Raw genomic sequence first — 19,067 nt, forward strand, 5'->3', positions numbered from 1 at the left:
GGGGAAGGCGCGAGCCGAGCCCGGCCCCGCCCCGAGGCGCTGGGGGTTCGCGCTGGGGCCGGAGCCGCAGCGATGCGCCGGGCCGGGCTGGCCGCGCTGGGGCTTGGGCTGGCGCTGGCGCTGGGCTGCGTGCGCCGGGCGCGGGGCGAGACCTACACCTCCATGCTCACCGTGCGCCAGGCGCTGGCCACCGAGCGCCGCCTCCTCCCCGCGCTGGCAGCCTACCTGGCGGCGGAGAGCCAGCGGCTGCAGGACCTGCAGAGGTAACGGGGCGGGATCGGGCCCCGCTTCGTGCCGCCTCTCGGCCCCGATCTGGGCCGGGGCTGTAGCCTGATCCCCGCCCCGGGCGAGCTCCGAGACCCGGGACTGTCCCAGGGCGCAGCTGTACGCCCCCCACCCCCCCGGGGTAGCGCCCAGGCTGGGCAGAGCCCCTCTCCCAGGGACGGGGAGGAGACACCCCAGTGTGTGGGCGCGGGAGGGGGTCGGTGCTCGGCGCTGTGCGAACCCCACAGAAGACGCCCCAGAGGGTTGGGACTTCCAAAGCGCAGCTCCCACCGAGGGCCGGCACACGGCTCCCTGGGGGGTGCGCCGGGATCCCCACGGGTGAGCGGGGAGCCTGGTCACCCACCCAGGCGCCTTGAGCTTGGTTTGCTGCTCCGTAGAGCCTGGGGCGGGCGCCTCCGGAGAGACCCCAGGGAGGGCACCGGACGCCACACGAGATGGGCTCTGGGGACTCGTGGGGCTGTTCTGGTGGCAAAGTGGCCACCCGTGGCCCCCACCAGGGACCTGGAGGCGACACTTTGCTTCCCAGGGCTGCTCCCTGGGGGTGGGCAGTGAATGCTGGTGTGCCAGATGCCCATTCCTGCTGTCAGTGCTAGTTCTCGGTACCGCCTGCTGCGTGCCAGGGCCTTCCAGACAGCCCCAGGTCCGCCTCGTAGCCTGAGATTGTGCTGCTGGGTGCGTGGGAATCGCGCACGCATGCACCACTGTGGGTGTGTGCAAGAATACATGTGAGCAAATGTGCTCACCTAGGACTGTGGGTGTGCAAGAATACAGATGTGTGTGTGCTCATGGCTGTGGGTGTGTGAGAATACACGTGCAAGTGAGTGTGCACCCACTGCCCAGGGCCCTGCATGTGTAAAAATCACAATATATGTGTGTAAGTGAGCAAACCAGTCTGCCCAGGACCGTGTGCATGCATGCAAGAATGCATGTGTGTAAGTGTGTGCCTACGGCCGTGTGGGGCAGAATAGGTGTGCCCGTGAGCAAATGTGTGCACCCACTGCCCAGTACCATGGGTGTGTAACAATCACAATATGTGTAAGTGAGCAAACTGGTATGCCCATGACCATGTGCATGTATGCAAGAATGCATGTAAGTGTGTGCCTACGGCCGTGTGTGTGTGTGTGTGTGTGTGAGAGAGAGAGAGAATAGGTGTGCATGTGAGCAAGTGTGTGCACCCACTGCCCAGGACCATGGGTGTGTAACAATCAAAATAAATGTGTGAAAGTGTGTGCGCACCCATGAACATGTGTGCAAGTGTACATATGTGCAAGTGAGCAAATGTGTGTGCCCAGGGCTGTGGGTGTGCAACAATACAGGTGTGCGAGTGTGTGCTCATGGCCACATTTGTGCAAGACTACAAGTGTGCACGCCAGCAATTGTGAGCACCTGCTGTCTGGGACCATGGGTGTGTAACAGTCACAATACAGGTGTAGGTGTGAGTGTGCTCAGGGCTGTGCTTATGTGCATGGGTGCTTGAAAGTGTACGGGCACGTGTACATTGGTGAATGCTGCAGCTTCGCACGGCTGGGCACTAGACAGTTACTTGCTGCCAAGCTGCTGCTGTGTCTGTACATTCACGCTGCGGCTGGGCATGTGCCTCCCAGCTGGGTGAGACAGACCCCCCCGCTCCACCTGCATTACCAGGCTGGGCATAGACGAGTGGGCAGCATTTGAATACAGACCCGGGTCTTCCGACGGGCTTGTGCTGTTGTGCTGCAATGTCCACTCTGTTTTGGTGTCCTTAGTGCCAATCCAGCTCACATCTGTCTGTCTGTCTACCCCTGGCTCCCCCTTGTGCCCTGGGGGCCGGAGAGAGGCCTTCCTGAGCCCAGCTGGGAACTTTTCCCATGTCAGCTGTTAACAGCAGTAAGCTGTAGCCCTGGTTTTACCTTACACAGGGACTGAGATGCGAGATCTCTGGTCTGGCAGTACTTACATGTGTGTGTGTCCAATATGTGTGGCTATGAGTGTCACAGGTAAGTGTGCCCCGGAGTATGTGGATGAATTAATGTGTACCTGCTACTGTGTTTGTGGTACCAGTGAGTGTGTGTGTGTGTGTGTGTGTGTGCGTGTGCGTGTGCGCACGCTCAACTTGCATATGTAGGGGTGTGCATGTGCCCAGCCCTGTCACAGCTGTGTGTGTGTAAACACAAGGGTGTGTCCATGCGTAACCCACCCACCCACCAAGGTGTGCTTCCCTGTCCCACGTGGTGGCACCTACACCACTCTCACAGAGGACGAATGAATCTCCTCTACAGCGTGAGCTGGGAACCAGCTGGCTTTCAGCCCAAACTGTAGAACGGGGGTGGCCCACCCGCTGCTCTTTGAGCCATTAAATGCAGCTCCTGCTTGGGGCCATGCACAGGGAGTGCCGGCCGCCGCTCTGCGCACACGCCCCAGCGCTTGGTGTGAGAAGTGCATGGCAGCAGCGGTGCTGCTTGTGATGGCAGTGACTCCAGAGAGTCGCCAGCATTGAATTGCAGGTGGGCTGAGGATGCCTGGCTCTAGGGAGAGGGTCGGGGAGGGCACTGAGTCACGTATTATGTGTTTATTTTTATCTATCTAGATAGATATTATATTTATAGATACATAGACAGATAAAAATAAATATCTAATATGTGGCTCTTTGCACTCTATCCCCCTGGCTCTTTACGCTCTATCTGTGGTTCTTGGTTCCTAACTGCTTGGCCACCTCTCCTGCAGAAGCTCATGCACCAACCTCCAGAGGTCCCAGGTTCATGTCCGCCTATGGGGGATTACACATGTATCAAGGATGGCGTGTGGTGCCTATGTGGATAAACTAGACATCTCGGCTGTCCTATTTGCTGCTCGTCAGTTTCCCATCTAGGCACAGGCAGCAGGGCACCGGCGTTGCTGCTGTGTTAACACTGGGAAACTGGTGAGACAGACAAAGGTCTGTGTCTACTCCTGGGGTGAGTGGAGCAGCACCCCTGCAGTCAGGGCTGTGTGAGTGGCTCTGCTCTCACCTACCCTGGTATAAATGCAGAATGAAGTCAGCAGAGCGACGCTGATTTAAAACTGGCATAACTGAGAGGCGAATCAGGCCTTGAAACTTTCCAAGTTCTCCACAGAGCAGAAATCCAGCCTTGGAACACTGTGCATTAACCCCTTCCTTTCTCTGCTACCTGAGGACTCCCCCCGGGCCACATCAGCTGGAGGCTTGGAGGTGGAACGTCTCCAATCCCAACAAGGCAGCACTCAGCCGCTCTGCAGCTTCCTTATAGAGCAGTTCAGTGTCAGACACAGCTGAAATCAGAATCACATTTTGGGAACGATACAGTTCATTAGCCATGAACCTTGTGGCATGATTGGTAACAGACATGGAGTGGGTCATATGCATGGCTGTGGGTCCTGGGCACCAAAGTAGCTCCCCCCAGAGACACACAGGACTGAACGGCTCTAAAACATCCCATTCTGCAAGCATAACAAAGTGGGAGCAGTCAGACTGGTGCAGGATCCGATCTGTGGCTTCAGGCAGGGGGATAACACCGATATCCAGCATTACCCTCATTAAAGTTTACAGAACCATGGTGGGAGGGACATTAGAGCTTGAGCTCCTAGGCATAAGCCATTGAGACATGAGGCACATTGGCCCACAGCTGCTGCTGTAATGGGGTTTCTACTGCTGCCTAAAGAATCTGAAGTCAGCCGCTGTCAGAGACAGGAAATTCCTGTGTGCCTGGAGATTTACTCAGCTGCATTATTGCCAATCCCAACCATTACAAATTCATGACACAGCCTCTCCTCAGAATCACAGAATCACACAGAATCACAGAATCACAGGGCTGGAAGGCATCTCAGGAGGTCATCTAGTCCAGCCCCCTGCTTCAAGCAGGATCAACCCCTTGTCCAGCTGGGACTTAAAAACCTCAGGGGATGGAGAATCCACCACCTCTGTAGGCAACGCACTCCAGTGCTTCACCACCCACCTGGTGAAGTAGTTTTTCCTAATATCTAATCTACACCTCTCACTCTTCAACATCAGACCGTTACTCCTTGTTCTGCCATCTGACGCCACTGAGAACAATTTCTCATCCTCCTTTTTAGAGCTCCCCTTCAGGAAGTTGAAGGCTGCTATTAAAAATCTATATTTTTGGGGTCATTTCCTTGGTGCCTTTGGCAGACACACAGTCAAGCTTTGCACTGGTATTACGGGAGCTATACCATGATATTCAGTGTCTCTCATGATCCCATTACATCAGGAGCTGGGCTTTGAGGCAAACCGTGAACACCATGAGATGGGTGATCAAGTGAGGAGAGTTTGCAAGTTGAATGTGTTGTGTGTGTTCAAGGCCAGAAGGGACCACCGTGATCACCTAGGCTGACCTGCTGTATAACACAGGCAGGCTACGTCTACACGTGCCCCAAACTTCGAAATGGCCATGCAAATGGCCATTTCGAAGTTTACTAATGAAGCGCTGACATGCATATTCAGCGCTTCATTAGCATGCGGGCGGCAGCGGCGCTTCGAAATTGACGAGCCTTGCCGCCGCGCGGCGCATCCAGACGGGGCTCCTTTTCGAAAGCACGCCACCTACTTCGAAGTCCCCTTATTCCCGTGAGCTCATGGGAATAAGGGGACTTCGAAGAAGGTGGCGTCCTTTCGAAAAGGAGCCCCGTCTGGCCGCGCCGCGCGGCGGCAAGGCTCGTCAATTTCGAAGCGCCGCTGCCGCCCGCATGCTAATGAAGCGCTGAATATGCATGTCAGCGCTTCATTAGTAAACTTCGAAATGGCCATTTGCATGGCCATTTCGAAGTTTGGGGCACGTGTAGACACAGCCGCAGTGTCCCCAAAATAATTCCTAGAGCTGGTCTTTTTCGGAAAAAAGCACAATTTGTAAATCCCAATTGGTTGTGATGACTAATCCACTCCCCCACACTCTTGCCCTTGAGAAGTTGTGACACTGGTTCATTACCCTCAATGTTGCTTTCTTTCTTGACTAAATTTATCTCCCCTCAACGTCCAGCTTCCATCTCTTGTTATACCTTTGTCTGCTAGATCAATGTAGGGCTCTCTAGTCTCAAATTTCTAGTCTCTGTGCAGCTACTTCTGGACTAGAGTCACAGTCAACCCTTGACTGATTCTTTGATAAAGTCACCGGATTGAGCTCTTCGGAGGTAGGCTTTCCGGTCTTCTAACCCTCCTCGAAACACTGAAGTGAGGGCACTGGGACTGGACACAGTCTGCCAGCAGTGGGTGTACCACTGCCAAACAGTGGGGCTTACATTTAGCCCTTTTAGCTACTTGACACGTGCTCGTCACTGTAGTACGTGGAGACCATTCCTTAAAGGCATTTCAGTGGGTGTTGGCCTCTATCACATGCCTCCAGTGGGATAAAGCCAACAACCCAGCTGTCCTTTCCACCCCGATCTAGGGACACCTGTAAACATGAGGGAAGGACTTAGGCTGAGGATCCTCCAGGGAGTTGGGCACCAAAATATCTTTGAAGATCTGGGTGTAGGGGCCGGGTCCCACTGGAATTCGATGGGAGTTAAGTGCCTCTGTTGGGAAGCTCTTGGGAGAATCCCAGCCTTAACTAAAAAGGAATAATGACATGAAGACTGTGGTGCTTCACTGGGAGTTTGCCTGAGTCTGGGCCTCAGAACTGCAAGCACTTGTCCGTGGCAGGAGAGACGTGGACAAATTGGAGAAAGTCCAGAGAAGAGTAACAAAAATGATTGAAGGTGTAGAAAATATGTCCTATGAGGGATAACTGAAAGAATCAGGTTTGTTTAGCATGGAAAAGAGAAGACAGAGAGGACTTGGTAACTGCTTCAAGTACCGAGAAGGGTGTTACAAAGAGGAGGGAGAAAAAATACTCGCCTTAACCTCTGAGGATAGGACAAGGTGCAATGGGCTGAAATTGCAGCAAGGGAGGTTTAGATTAGACATTAGGAAAAACTTCCAAGCTGTCAGGGTGGTTAAACGCTGGAATAAGTTACCTAGAGAAGTTGTGGTATCTCCATCACTGGCGATATTGAAGAGCAGGTTAGATAGACATCTACCAGGGATGGTCTACATCGTGCTCAGCCCTGCCGTGAGGGAGGGGGCTGGACTTGATGACCTCCTGAGGTCTCTTCCAGTTCTAGTGTTCTGTGATTTTAAGATTCAAACCATAGACCTGGATTTCAACCATAAGAAGGCAAGCTGGCTCTGGGACTTTGGTTCATCCCCATGTAACAACAGGGCCATTTGTAAGGTGCCCAGTTTGGGTTCAGATTTTCTACCAGCCCAAGGCTGAATGGTGTACAGAGCTGGAGGGCAGGGGTTTCCTTCTGACATGCTCCAGCCACCACTGCTTAAGGAAAGGGGTCAGGCTACAGGTTCAGCATATGATTGCTGACAGAGGTGATTACTGCTGGGAGACAGTCTCAGGACCTGGATTTGGGCTCAGGAGTCTAATAATGAGGTCAGTGGAAAATACCTCTTTCTGGGGACTGCGTTAGGATTCACATCTGGAACGAGTCCTGCTCGATGTCCAGTTTATTGCTTTCCCCTGCTCAGCTGAGCACAGCAGAAATTCTGAAGTTAGATCCAAGCTGGAGTCAACGCTGGGAGCTGAGGTGGGGGTGTCTGAGCCAGACAACAGAGCAGGTCCTTGCGCTTGCTGGTGTGTGCCCAGGAAAAAGACCAAGCCCCGCAGCTCGCTGTGAGCAGCAGGAAGCGACCCCTGCATACCCCCGCATTTCTGAGTGGGAAGTGGAGGTCAGCCAGGGCAATGAAAGTCATTAGAAATGTTAGCTTAGCCCCAGGCCGCTCATTCACATTGCAAGCTCTGGTCTTGGTACCATACGAGAGATACCCAAACCAGGGGTTTCTGGTGAGGGACTCCAGGGAGGACACTGGCCATGTGCTTCCCTCAAGCTCCTGCCATCGTGTCTCTTATTCCAACCCTGCCCCTCCCCGGCCTGCTCACTTTGCCACCCTGTCCGCCCCCAGCCACTGTTTCCAATGAGTTGTGGGGGTGACCACCCCACTCCCTCTGGAAGTGGTGTGGCACTGCTGGTGGGTGTAGAGGGGAAGGATGGAGGGGTGCATGTGACCCCTCACGCACCTCCCACACATTGCCTCTGACCCGAACCCATCCAAGCCCTGGTGCCCTGCAGCTGAGGGCGAGACCTGCCCACCTGACCCCTGCCTTGTCCTGTCTAGTTTCAGTTGATGGCCCTTCCCCCAAGCCACCGTCCCTCGGTCTTTCCAGCTCTCTTTGTCAGGCATGGAGGTGACCTGTTCCTGTGGGGGAGGGGAAGTGGGCAGAGTGAGGGCAGCTGGCTTCAGCGGTGTTACTGGGCATGCTCAGCACAACCCCAGCAGCAAACTGGGGGCAGGGGGCATGACTCTAGGGGGACCTATGACCCCACATCCCCTTCACACATCACTTCCACCCACCCTGCTGCAAGGGGCCCGGCTGGAGGGTAACAGTGCTGGTGAGGGATTGCCCTGCTCCTGACTTCCAGGTTTTACAACAAGGTGCGGGATTTGCACCAGGGAGCCGGGGCCCACGTGACGAACCCGCTACTCGCCTACATGCTGATCAAGAGGCTGCAGTCTGATTGGCTGAACGTGGTGCACAGCCTAGAGGCCAGTGAGAACATCCAAGGTACCGGAGAGGGGGCTGCACTGACCCCATGGCTGCCAGGGACCCACAGCTGCATGGAGGCAGCAGATGAGTGCAATGGGTGTGGGATTCACAGAAATAGTGAAGTGCCTAATTCCCGTCTGTCCCAATGGGAGCTAGGCACTGTCGTGCCTTTCTGAATCTTTTCCCGGACAAGCTGGGCTTGGGGCAAAGGGCCCAGCTGGTGTCTCCTGGCCTGGATCCGTCATGTCCATGTTGAGACAATGAGGGATGCTGAAGGGAAGGTTTGAAGGGGGTGGGGAAAACAAGGGGCGAGGGGGAATTGGCAGAGGAGGAAAGGTGATGGCCAAGAAGAAGAACAAGGCTAGGGGAGGAAATCTTGGAACAGTAGACTAGAATCATAGGGCTGGAAGAGACCTCAGGAGGTCATCAAGTCCAATCTCCTGCTCAACGCACGAAATAGAGGGAAATAGCAGGAGACAATGGGAGAATCACTGGAGCTGTGTCTACACGTGCACGCTACTTCGAAGTAGCGGCACTAACTTCGAAATAGCGCCCGTCGTGGCTACACGCGTCGGGCGCTATTTCGAAGTTAACTTCGATGTTAGGCGGCGAGACGTCGAAGTCGCTAACCTCATGAGGGGATCGGAATAGCGCCCTACTTCGACGTTCAACGTCGAAGTAGGGACCGTGTAGACGATCCGCGTCCCGCAACGTCGAAATTGCCGGGTCCTCCATGGCGGCCATCAGCTGGGGGGTTGAGAGATGCTCTCTCTCCAGCCCCTGCGGGGCTCTATGGTCACCGTGGGCAGCAGCCCTTAGCCCAGGGCTTCTGGCTGCTGCTGCTGCAGCTGGGGATCCATGCTGCAGGCACAGGGTCTGCAACCAGTTGTAGGCTCTGTGTATCTTGTGTTGTTTAGTGCAACTGTCTGGGAGGGGCCCTTTAAGGGAGCGGCTTGCTGTTGAGTCCGCCCTGTGACCCTGTCTGCAGCTGTGCCTGGCACCCTTATTTCGATGTGTGCTACTTTGGCGTGTAGACGTTCCCTCGCAGCGCCTATTTCGATGTGGTGCCGCGCAACGTCGAAGTTGAACATCGACATTGCCAGCCCTGGAGGACGTGTAGACGTTATTCATCGAAATAGCCTATTTCGATGTTGGCTTCACGTGTAGACGTAGCCTGGGAGAGGCAGTGGGGAGGGACCATTCAGCTGGCTGGGTACCTGTGGATGGGCAAACAACAGGCCGGGCCCAGTGTTTCACAGCTGTAATGTTTTCTGATGCCGTTTAAGGGAAGCCCCTTCTGCATGGCGTGAGCCATGGATCCCTCCTTAGCCCTAGTGACTGTGAGCACTTTTCTGGGCATTGGGGCGCTGTCCTGCACTGACCCGCCCCCCATCGCTGACATTACAGCGCTCAAGAATGGCTACGAGAAGGTGGAGAAGGACCTGCCCGAGTTCGAGGATGTGCAAGGGGCAGCGCGGGCGCTGATGAGGCTGCAGGATGTCTATGCTCTGAGCGTGAAGGGGCTGGCGAAAGGAGCATTCCAGAGAGCCAGCGGCGCCCACCTCCCCGATATATACAGCCCTGGGCAGCTCTTCCCACTCTCCGCTGATGACTGCTTCCTCATCGGCAAGGTGAGGGAGGAGCCATGGGGTCAGCACCGGGGTCCCTCTTAAGTTTTTCCCTCCCTGGGCAGAATAAATTTTGTTATATGCACCAGGGCCTGTGTGGATCTGCACCACCAATAAAACCACACGCTGCCCCGTGTGGCTGGCTGTGGGCACTCTGCCTAAACTGGGTGGCACCTGAATCTCTCCTGAGCGGCTACCCAAGTGCTCAGCTTGCAGGGAACACCAGTCAGCACTGCAGGAGCATGGGCAAGGCGGGGCCACCAGGTTGTCGCTCAACCTATATGTAAAAGCATCTCGTGTGGAGCCATCTGCGGGGGCAAACTCCAGGTACTAGAGGGCAAGTAAGAGCCAGGCTGTGTCACATGGGTTGCATGTTTCTCATGAAGGCTGGAGGGTGGGGGAACTGACCCCAGAGGGTTGAAGCTCCTGTAGGTTAGGAGGAGCACCCAGATCTACCAGTGCCCAGCCTCTCCTCAGCTGATGGGACAGAGCCTGCCAGCCGGATCCCTACTCAGGGCAGCCGAGGCAGGAGGAAATTCCCTTCCGTCAAGCTCGCTGCCTATCGGCCCTGGAGGAAATTTGCTTCCTGGCCACAAATTCAGTAGTCAGTTAATTGTCTACTGGAGCATCAGCTGTGCTGGCAGCCAGGGGGACTGAACTTCTGACTCTCCACACAACCTCTGAAGGGCTCCCCTCTGTAAGTCATGGGGTTGGGCACCCCTGGGGCCAGCCACTGGGGGAGACATGGTCACATGCTTTCATCTGGTGCGTGTTACCTGTGGGCCCCTGGTCTTCTCAGCCACAGAAGACACCAATGAAATGATGGGAAGCTAGTCCATAGCGGGCTCTCGGTACCTTTGATTGGCTAGTTCCAGCCACGTCTGTGATAAACCCCTCCCTCTGCACAGCTGTTCTTCCAGCACACTCCAGTGACTGGGCCGTTTTCTGGGAGTTCAGGTGGCCACTTTTCCAAAAGTCAAACAGGGGACACACGGAGCTGGACAGTGGCCAGCCTGGGCCACTGTGGGAAGCTCCAGACCTTCCACTTGCCCTGAGGTGCCAAGAACAGTCCCCCCGCCTGTGACTCCCCCTCCCAGGATGTGTCACCCAGAGCAGGTGGAGGGACCAGGAATCCCCACAGCATCCCAGGCAGCCCTGGCCTGGCCTCAAGGGGAAGAGGACTAGCAGAGGGCAGAGCCTAGTGGTGAAGTGGGGCTAAGGCCTATCTAGGTCCTCCCATGGAGGAGGAGCCACAGGGAGGCACTGGAGTGGTGCTGTCCAGGACAAACCCACTCCCAGCCATTCAGCTCAAGGAGGGGACTTGAACGCTGCACTTTCGGACTGTCCCGCCCAGTTTGGGATGTAGGGGTGAGCCATGCAGGCAACGTGTGGGGGAATCCTTTCCTCTGGCTGCCCTGCAGCCACTTCAGCAGCCTTCCTGCTCCAGTAGGCCCTGCTGCTTCTCTGTACTCCCCTCCATGGCAAAGCCTTGTCGTAGACCCTCTGGTCCAGCCTTGGCCAGCTTGAACACACCCCTGCATGGCAGAAGCCCGCTGAAGCTCACCTCACTGAGCAGCAGGGGCTGGTAGCAGGAGAGGTAGCATTAGCAGAAGCCAGCTTGATTTGAGCCACGCAAACCAGGTGCTGGGACCAGGTGTTGCGAGCCCTGTGATGAGCCAAGTCTCTTTTCAGGGTGCCCGGCCGCACACTCTGATGCTGCCGTGTTTGTGTCATGCTGTCACAGGGCCAAAGCTGGCTGGGCTAAGAGAGGCTCCATGTGAGATATAACCAATGGGCCTGCCACACACAGCACATGCCACCTTCATGGGGCCCTTCTGCCTGAGAAAGGGGCGTGTGTAGTCCTTTGAACCAGATCCAGCAGCCTGGGCATCCCAGGGAGCCCCAGCCCATCTGTGATGGCCACAGCAGGGCTCCTGGTTCTGTAACAGATCCCGATTGGAGCTGGGGGGGTCCTGGCCTCAGATACTCATGCTGGAGGTGAGGTCCGAATGCCTCTTTCAGGAAACAGCAGGGGAGCTCTCCATTCTAAGCCAGAATCGTTTTACCTTAGGTAGCAACAGCCACAGCTTCAGGAGACCTGGGCTCTGCTCCCAGCACTGCCATGTGAACTCGAGTGAGGCACTTCACGCCCCCCTGCCTCCAGTACTCCAGCTGTGAAATGGGGCCAATCAGATCTGCTTTGCAGGGGAGAAAGTTCCCCAATATTCTGACCCCCTGGGATGGGGCATGCTAGGGAATAGGGAAGCACTGAGCATTTTTGATGCTCTGAAGAGGGGATGAGATCTGGAAACACACTGGCATTTGCTGACTAGGAGCCAACCAGAAAGCAGCAATGTGTATAGGCATGAAAGACTTATAGATGTGTCGGACTACACAAGGGAGTCTGAGAGGTCCAGCCCCCCCCCCCCCCACCAGTGCTGATGCAAGTAAACTTAAACCAGCCCTAGCAGGTGTTTGGCCATCTTGGTTTTTAAAAGCTTCTAATGATGGGAACTCCACAACCGCCCTTGGAAGCCTGCTTCAGGGCTTACCTACCTGGACGTTAGAAAGGTTTTCCCAATACAGTAAACCCCCGATGTAACGGACCCTGATATAACTGTCTGTCAGCCCCACTCCCTCCTAAATAAATACCAGAGACTCACCACAGCTGACGCTGGGGCTGGAGGAACTGCCAGAGGGGCTGGGCCCCCAGGGCTGGTTGAACCACCAGGGCAGCTCGGGCCAGAGGAGCCGGGGGTGAGGAGCTGCAGCAGGACGTAGGAGCTAACTCCTCCCTCAGCCCCGTGTGCGTGGAGTATGTCGGTGCCTGGCTGCCACTTCCTGCAGTGGCGCTGGGCAGCAGCCATGGTGTGGGAGGCTGCTGCCCACTGGCAGGCTGGGGGCAGCCACGTGCTACCTTCACATGGGCAGCTCAGAGCTGGGGGCTGGAGACGCCGCAGTGCTGAGAGCTGCAGGAGGTGGAAGCAGCCAGGCCGGCATTCGGGTCCTCTCCTGGTAACTGGGAGAGGGAGAGGGAGCTGTGAGGGGAAGAATGGGGCCAGAGGGAGGAAGAAAAGAGGGGAGCAGAGGACAGGAGTGAGCGATGGGCTGGGAAGTTCAGTGCATCATTATACAGTAGAACCATTCGATATAATGGACTTTTGGCATTAACAGACACCCCTTCCCCCTATTAGTCCATTAAATTGACTGTTTACTGTATTGAACCCAAATCTCCCTAGCTGCAGGTTAAGCCCTTTACTTCTTGTCCTACCTTCAATGGACCTGGAGAACAATATAAGCAGAGAGTCAGAGACAGTTAGGGTGGAAGAGGTCTCAGGAGGTCATCCAGTTCCACCCTGTGCTCAAAGCAGGACCACGTCATAGTTCTCCATTCGCTTTCTCCTTCCTAAGTGAAGTGCTTCATTGAATTTCATCTTGCCAAATTCTCCAATCTGCCTGAGTTATTTTGAATCTGTGCCTACAACCCCACCCAACTTGCTGTCACCTGCAAATCTGATAAATTATCTACTCTGTTATCCTAGTCATTAACGACCCAGGACTGACTCCTGCAGAAGCCCACTAGGTAGGTCCTTCTGAGTTGATAGCAAAACCCTTGATAACACTCTCTGGCTGTGTCTCCACTTGCATTCCTCTTTCAAAAGAGGTATACAAATGAGGTACAGATGTGCATATCTGGCACCTCATTTGCGTATTCTTATTTTGAAAGAGCTTCTTTCGAAAGCAGAAAACCAGTGTAGACACTGCTCTTTTGAAACTAAACCCCATCTTCAAAACAATGCGTCTTCCTTTTTTTATGGGAAGATAATGAAGTGGGTCTTTGCCCACAAAAGCTTACACTCCAGAATATCTGTTAGTCTATAAGGTGCCACAAGACTTGTTCTCGAAGGTACAGACTAACATGGATAACTTCTCTGATACTTGATATTCCGTTTCCTGGCACTAGAAGGCAGGGCAGTCTTGCAATCCCCTGTCGACAGAGCAAGTTGTGGGTAGGTGCAATCTGTCGACAAAGGTTCTATCGTGATTTCCCTGTCGACACTAACTTCTGTTGACAGCTGCTTCCAGTGTAGACATTGCCTTTGAGTATAGCCTTTCAACTAGTTGTGCGTCCACCTTATAGTAATTTCATCGAGACCACATTTCCTAGTGTGTGATGGGTTAAAACTCTCCTAGAGGTTTGTACTCAAATTTGTAATGGTTTCTGAGATGTTGGTAGGCAGAAATTCCTCTTCTTCTCTGAGGTCAGAGCAGTATGAAGGCCTGGTCAACAGGTGGATAGACCAAAAAAAATTTAGTACCCCGGTGGGTACCATGGAATTCCAAACAACAGCTTGATCAAGTCTATTTTTTGTACTATCCCGCATCTCATGTATTGCTGACAGATTTATTTATTTTTATTTCTCTTTCCTTCCCTCACTCTCGCACATACAACGTGACCTGCTTGTGCAAGGGGAAATGATAAAGTTACAGGAACAAGAAATTATGCTGGGTATTTCTTTACTGAAATATTGCCAACGAGATCCTTTCTGACTCGTCTCTTAAACATTCCCAGCAGACAGTGGTAGCAAACTCCACGATCCTCCTCCATGCAGCCGCACAGGCACGGAGACGTCTGCTCCTGACTGTGATTCATTACAGCATTCTGGGAATTCAGTTATAGCCCAGAGAACAGGTTTCACCACTGCCTCTGGCTATAGGAATGGAAGAGCTGGGGCAGCAGAGATTTCCTGATTCCTTTGCCCTGCACCATGTAGAACTCCACATTTGCTTCAGTAGATCTAGGGCATGGGTAGCACCCTATGATAAATTAAGTAAGCCCCACAAAGTGAAAACTGGTAGGCTGTGAGTGTGTTGAGATCACTGTCTGTCCTGCTGGCCAATATTCCCCAGGCTGGCCACTGTCTGTCCTGCTGGCCAGTATTCCCCAGGCTGTCTGTATTTACCTGCTGTGTCTTGACTAAGGCCAGGTTTACAACAGACTTTAAAGTCAATTGTAGACATGCAATTCCAAGTATGGCAGTTGTGTAGTTGGAATGTGGCTAAGGCCTGAAATAGACACGGGATAAGTGCATTCAGGTCTCAGTTAGGCCACTGGTTTCCTGCATATTGCCAGTCAAGTCACTTACCTGTTCCCCTCTGGATAAAAGGATTGGAAAATAATAACCTCCTTCTTATCTAGCGCTCTTCTTTGGTAGATCTCAATGTGCTTTGCCAAGGAAAGCAGAAACATCAACTCCATTTTATCCTGGGGAAACTGAGGCACAGAGCAGTGACTTGCACAATAGGCCAGTGGCAGAGTGACCAATAAAACTCAGCTGTCTTGAGTCCCAGTCCAGTGCTCTGTTCATTAGGCAACACTGCCTCTCAGGAAGTAACAATACTGTCTTGGCTATGGAGGCTGCAAATTCTACTGGGCAGGGGCTGCCTCTCATGACGGATTTGTCCAGCCCCTTCCACAGCAGGGCCCTAAAGCCGTGTCTACACGTGCACGCTACTTCGAAGTAGCGGTACTAACTTCAAAATAGCGCCCGTCACAGCTACACGTGTCGGGCGCTATTTCGACGTTAACATCGATGTTAGGCAGCGAGACGTCGAAGCCGCTAACCCCATGAGGGGATGGGAATAGCACCCTACTTCGACGTTCAACGTCGAAGTAGGGACCGTATAGTCGTTGCGCGTCCCGCAACATTGAAATTGCGGGGTCCGCCATGGCGGCCATCAGCTGAGGGGTTGAGAGATGCTCTCTCTCCAGCCCCTGCGGGGCTCTATGGTCATCGTGTGCAGCAGCCCTTAGCCCAGGGCTTCTGGCTGCTGCTGCTGCAGCTGGGGATCCATGCTGCATGCACAGGGTCTGCAACCAGTTGTTGGCTCTGTGGATCTTGTGTTGTTTAGTGCAACTGTGTCTGGGAGGGGCCCATTAAGGGAGCGGCTTGCTGTTGAGTCCGCCCTGTGACCCTGTCTGCAGCTGTGCCTGGCACCCTTATTTCGATGTGTGCTACTTTGGCGTGTAGACGTGCCCTCGCTGCGCCTATTTCGATGTGGTGCTGCGCAACGTCGAAGTTGAACATCGACGTTGCCAGCCCTGGAGGATGTGTAGACGTTATTAATCGAAATAGGCTCTTTTGATGTCGCTACATCGAAATAAGCTACTTCGAAGTAGGCTTCACGTTTAGACGTAGCCTAAGTTCAGCAAGAGCATGAATAATAATGAGCTGGGGGAGTCTGACTAGGGTTTCACCCACTGACTTTGGTCTGAGCTGCAGCACTGAGACCAAACTGTGATCTCACATGGCCTGTGGATGTATTTCCTTCCCTTCCACATTGCTCGGCTCCAGCCCTCAGTATCGATCTGGTACCTTGCAGGTGGCGTACGACATGGAGGATTACTACCACTCCATCGCATGGCTGGAGGAGGCCGTCAGCCTGTTCCGCAGCTCCTACGGTGACTGGAACACAGAGGACGAGGGCAGCCTAGAGGATGCGCTGGACCATCTGGCCTTTTCCTATTTCAAGGTGAGTCCTGGGGCAGCCGGTCGGGCAGGACCACATTCCACTCTGCACTCAGCTAGAAAACCCTTCTGCAGGGAGCACCAGCTTGTTGGGTACTGTGAGGGGCTCTGCACTGGAAGCCTGTGGAAACAAGACCTGAACCAGCACCCCAGATCCAAACACCTGGGCCCAGCCCCCAGACTGTGCAGAGCTGGGGAGGGGGTGTCAGTCATGCCTTTAACCCCCCTCTGAGTTGTACCCTTGGACAGCCTGCGCACAAGTCAGAGATCACCAGGGCATCCTGGCCATCCCTCCCTTCCCTGGCCACGCCCTCTATTCCAGCACATGGGAAGAGGCTGTGTAGGAACTAGAACACTGGCTCTGTGCCCAGGGGATCCATCTATGCCAGTCTGTGTCCACCCCCAGAGCTGACTACACCAGTATCAGGACACTTTGCCACAGCAGCCCCGGAGAGGGTCTGGCCTTTAGATCAGCCTAAACTCCTTTTGGGCTGGGATAGCTCAGTGGTTTGAGCATTGGCCTGCTAAACCCTGGCTTGTGAGTTCAATCCTGGAGGAGGTCACTTAGGGATTGGGGCAAATAGATGCCAGGAATGGTGCTTGGTCCTGCCAAGAGGGCAGGGGACTGGACTAGATGACTCCTTCCAGTTCTAGGAGATGTGTATAAACCTAGATCTGGGAGCTGCATTTTGCTGCTGGCTCCTCTATTTATAGCAGGGTGAAAGGAAACCCAGTTCTGGTCTCCCCAAGCTGTGCAAGGTCCAGGCCCTTCTCCAGTGTCTTTACTTATTTGTGCACCAGTCACAAGCTCATTTCTCCCACAACACCAGCCCCCAGGAGCCCCTCATCCAACTCAGTAAGCAATTACCCTCCCTCCAGAGCTGGGCACCCACCTACCGGCGAACCGCCGCCCCCATCTGCTCAAGTAACGAAACTCTTGTTCATCTCATTCACACCCCTGCCAGCACGGGGGCTGCGGCTGTTTTGCTCAGACACCTCCTGCTGAATGAGCAGCGTGTTACCATGCATGGAATGAAGGAAGGAAGGAAGGAAGCCCCTTGTGCTCGCATCTGACCTGCCCCTGGAGCCAGCATGGACACTGTCTCTGAGCCCCAAATCCATCCCATCCCTGCAATTGAGCTGCTGGCTCAAGGGCAATCTCAAGCTCAGAGTGATTCAGTCGCAGATACTCTTCCCGAGGGCAGTCTGCCTCCCTCGCCAATGTTCCTGCTAATTTTCTCCATCCATGTGCAGAATAAATTTTGTTATGTACACCAAGGCATGCGCAGATTGGCACCACAAATAGAAACACACGCTGCTGGCTGTGGGCGCTCTGCTAATCAGCTGGGCAGCACCGGGATCTCTCATGGATGGCCGCCCAAGCGCTTAGTTTACAGGGAACGCTGTCCCTTGCTCCCCGCTTCCAGCTGCCACTCGCAGCAGCTTGGATGTCCAGCTGGAGCTACGCTGAGCTTGGTTCAGGCTCAGATTAGTTGGTGTGGTGCAGCTCTTGGGCCCCCAGAAGGACTGTGTTGTGCAGATGATGCAAACCACTGGCACGACCTGCTCCCATGATGGACAGGCAGCCAAGCCGCACTGGTCCAGAAGAGGGCGGGGCAGGGCTGGCTGGAGAGGGTGTGTGGCCAGAATACCGCTGGCCCAGTCTCCAGTGGGCACTTTCTAATGGCACCCAGTAGCCAATCAAAGCTGGTGAGATCCCTAGGGGAAGTGTCTTCCCCCACTGGCCCAGGGCTCTGTGTGTGTACACCTGCAGGAACCAATGCAAAGCCTGGTGAAGCCAGCAGGGCTCCACTGATTTCCAAGGGCTCTAGCTCCACCTGAGCCCTGATCCTTGGACTGGAATCAGAACTCCCACTAAGTCCGAGTGTGCTGAGGCCACCAATTCCTGCCACTGACCTGGCTTCATTTGTGCTGGAGGTTTGTGCCTGTTTCTGCGGTGCACAGGAACAGCGGGGAAGGAGGCAGTTGCATACAGTACATTTGTCATTCCAGGGACACTCATCTTTCCTCTCCCTCTCTCTCTTTCTCTCTCCCAGGCAGGAAACGTTTCTCACGCCTTAAGCCTCTCCAGAGAGTTTCTTCACTACGGTATGTGATTGTCAGCAGGAAATTTGTGATTTCTCCCTCCGCTCTGGGTGAAAAGCTGCTTGTCATGGAAATAAGGGTCTCTCCAGCTGTGGCCCATACAGCCCCTTCTTGAGCTGTGCAGTATACAGTATAGTGTTTGGCAAAGGAGCACTGGGAGAGGGCTGGAATAGGCAGTTTTAAGAGATCATCTCTTCCTGCATGGCAGGCTGTAAATCTCCTAAGATGCCAAGCTAACTGAGTGCCAGGTGCATAGACCAGGTCATGCTGTCCACAACAGAGGTGGGGGAGGCAAGCCACCCATCCCCCACTTCTAGGGTAGCCAGGACCAAAGTGGCTACACATGCAAGTTAGAGCTGCCCCAGGGCTGCTGTAAGGCAGGCCGGCTGCACCATGCTGTCCAACCAGCCTGGCTGCAGCATAGGGTCCAAGTTCTGATCCAATCCCCAAGCAATCCTTAGCTGCCTGATGAAGGCAGTATTCATTCTTCTTGCAGCACGGGAGTGGCACAAAAGGGCCTTATGATGGAGATCAGGCCCAAGGATTTATTGGTCTGATGCCCCTGAGTATCTAGTTGTTACTTTTCTAAATGCTTGAAACTTGTTATCTGTCAGTGAACTTTGGCCAGGTCTACACTAGACCTTAAAGTCAATTGTAGATATGCAAGTCCAGCTACAGCAATTGCACAACTGGAATCGACTTATCTGCAATCAACTTACCTGGCCATCCTCAGTGAGGGAGGTCGATGGGAGAAACTCTCCCATTGACCTCCCTTACTCCTTGTGAGATTGAGGAGTATGGGGGTCAACGGTTAGCTTCGAGAACAACAAGAAGTCCTGTGGCACCTTATAGACTAACAGATATTTTGGAGCATAAGCTTTTGTGGGCAAAGACCTGCTTCATCTGATGCGTGA

At 54.2% G+C, this 19,067-nt stretch overlaps 1 protein-coding gene across 2 annotated transcripts in view; it reads left to right on the forward strand.

Annotated features, from left to right (window-relative positions):
- Window positions 1–19,067, forward strand: part of P4HA3 (prolyl 4-hydroxylase subunit alpha 3) — a 40,817-nt gene continuing 21,750 nt past the window's right edge. For both annotated transcript variants that reach the window (XM_074981030.1, XM_074981038.1), the window contains exons 1-5: window positions 1–263; window positions 7,765–7,907; window positions 9,297–9,520; window positions 15,902–16,051; window positions 18,105–18,156. In XM_074981030.1, the coding sequence (XP_074837131.1) occupies window positions 73–263; window positions 7,765–7,907; window positions 9,297–9,520; window positions 15,902–16,051; window positions 18,105–18,156 (760 nt within the window). In that variant the 5' untranslated portion in view covers window positions 1–72. The remainder of the gene's footprint in view (window positions 264–7,764; window positions 7,908–9,296; window positions 9,521–15,901; window positions 16,052–18,104; window positions 18,157–19,067) is intronic.

Source organism: Carettochelys insculpta, chromosome 1, assembly GCF_033958435.1.
Source record: "Carettochelys insculpta isolate YL-2023 chromosome 1, ASM3395843v1, whole genome shotgun sequence".
Lineage (NCBI taxonomy): Eukaryota > Metazoa > Chordata > Testudines > Carettochelyidae > Carettochelys > Carettochelys insculpta.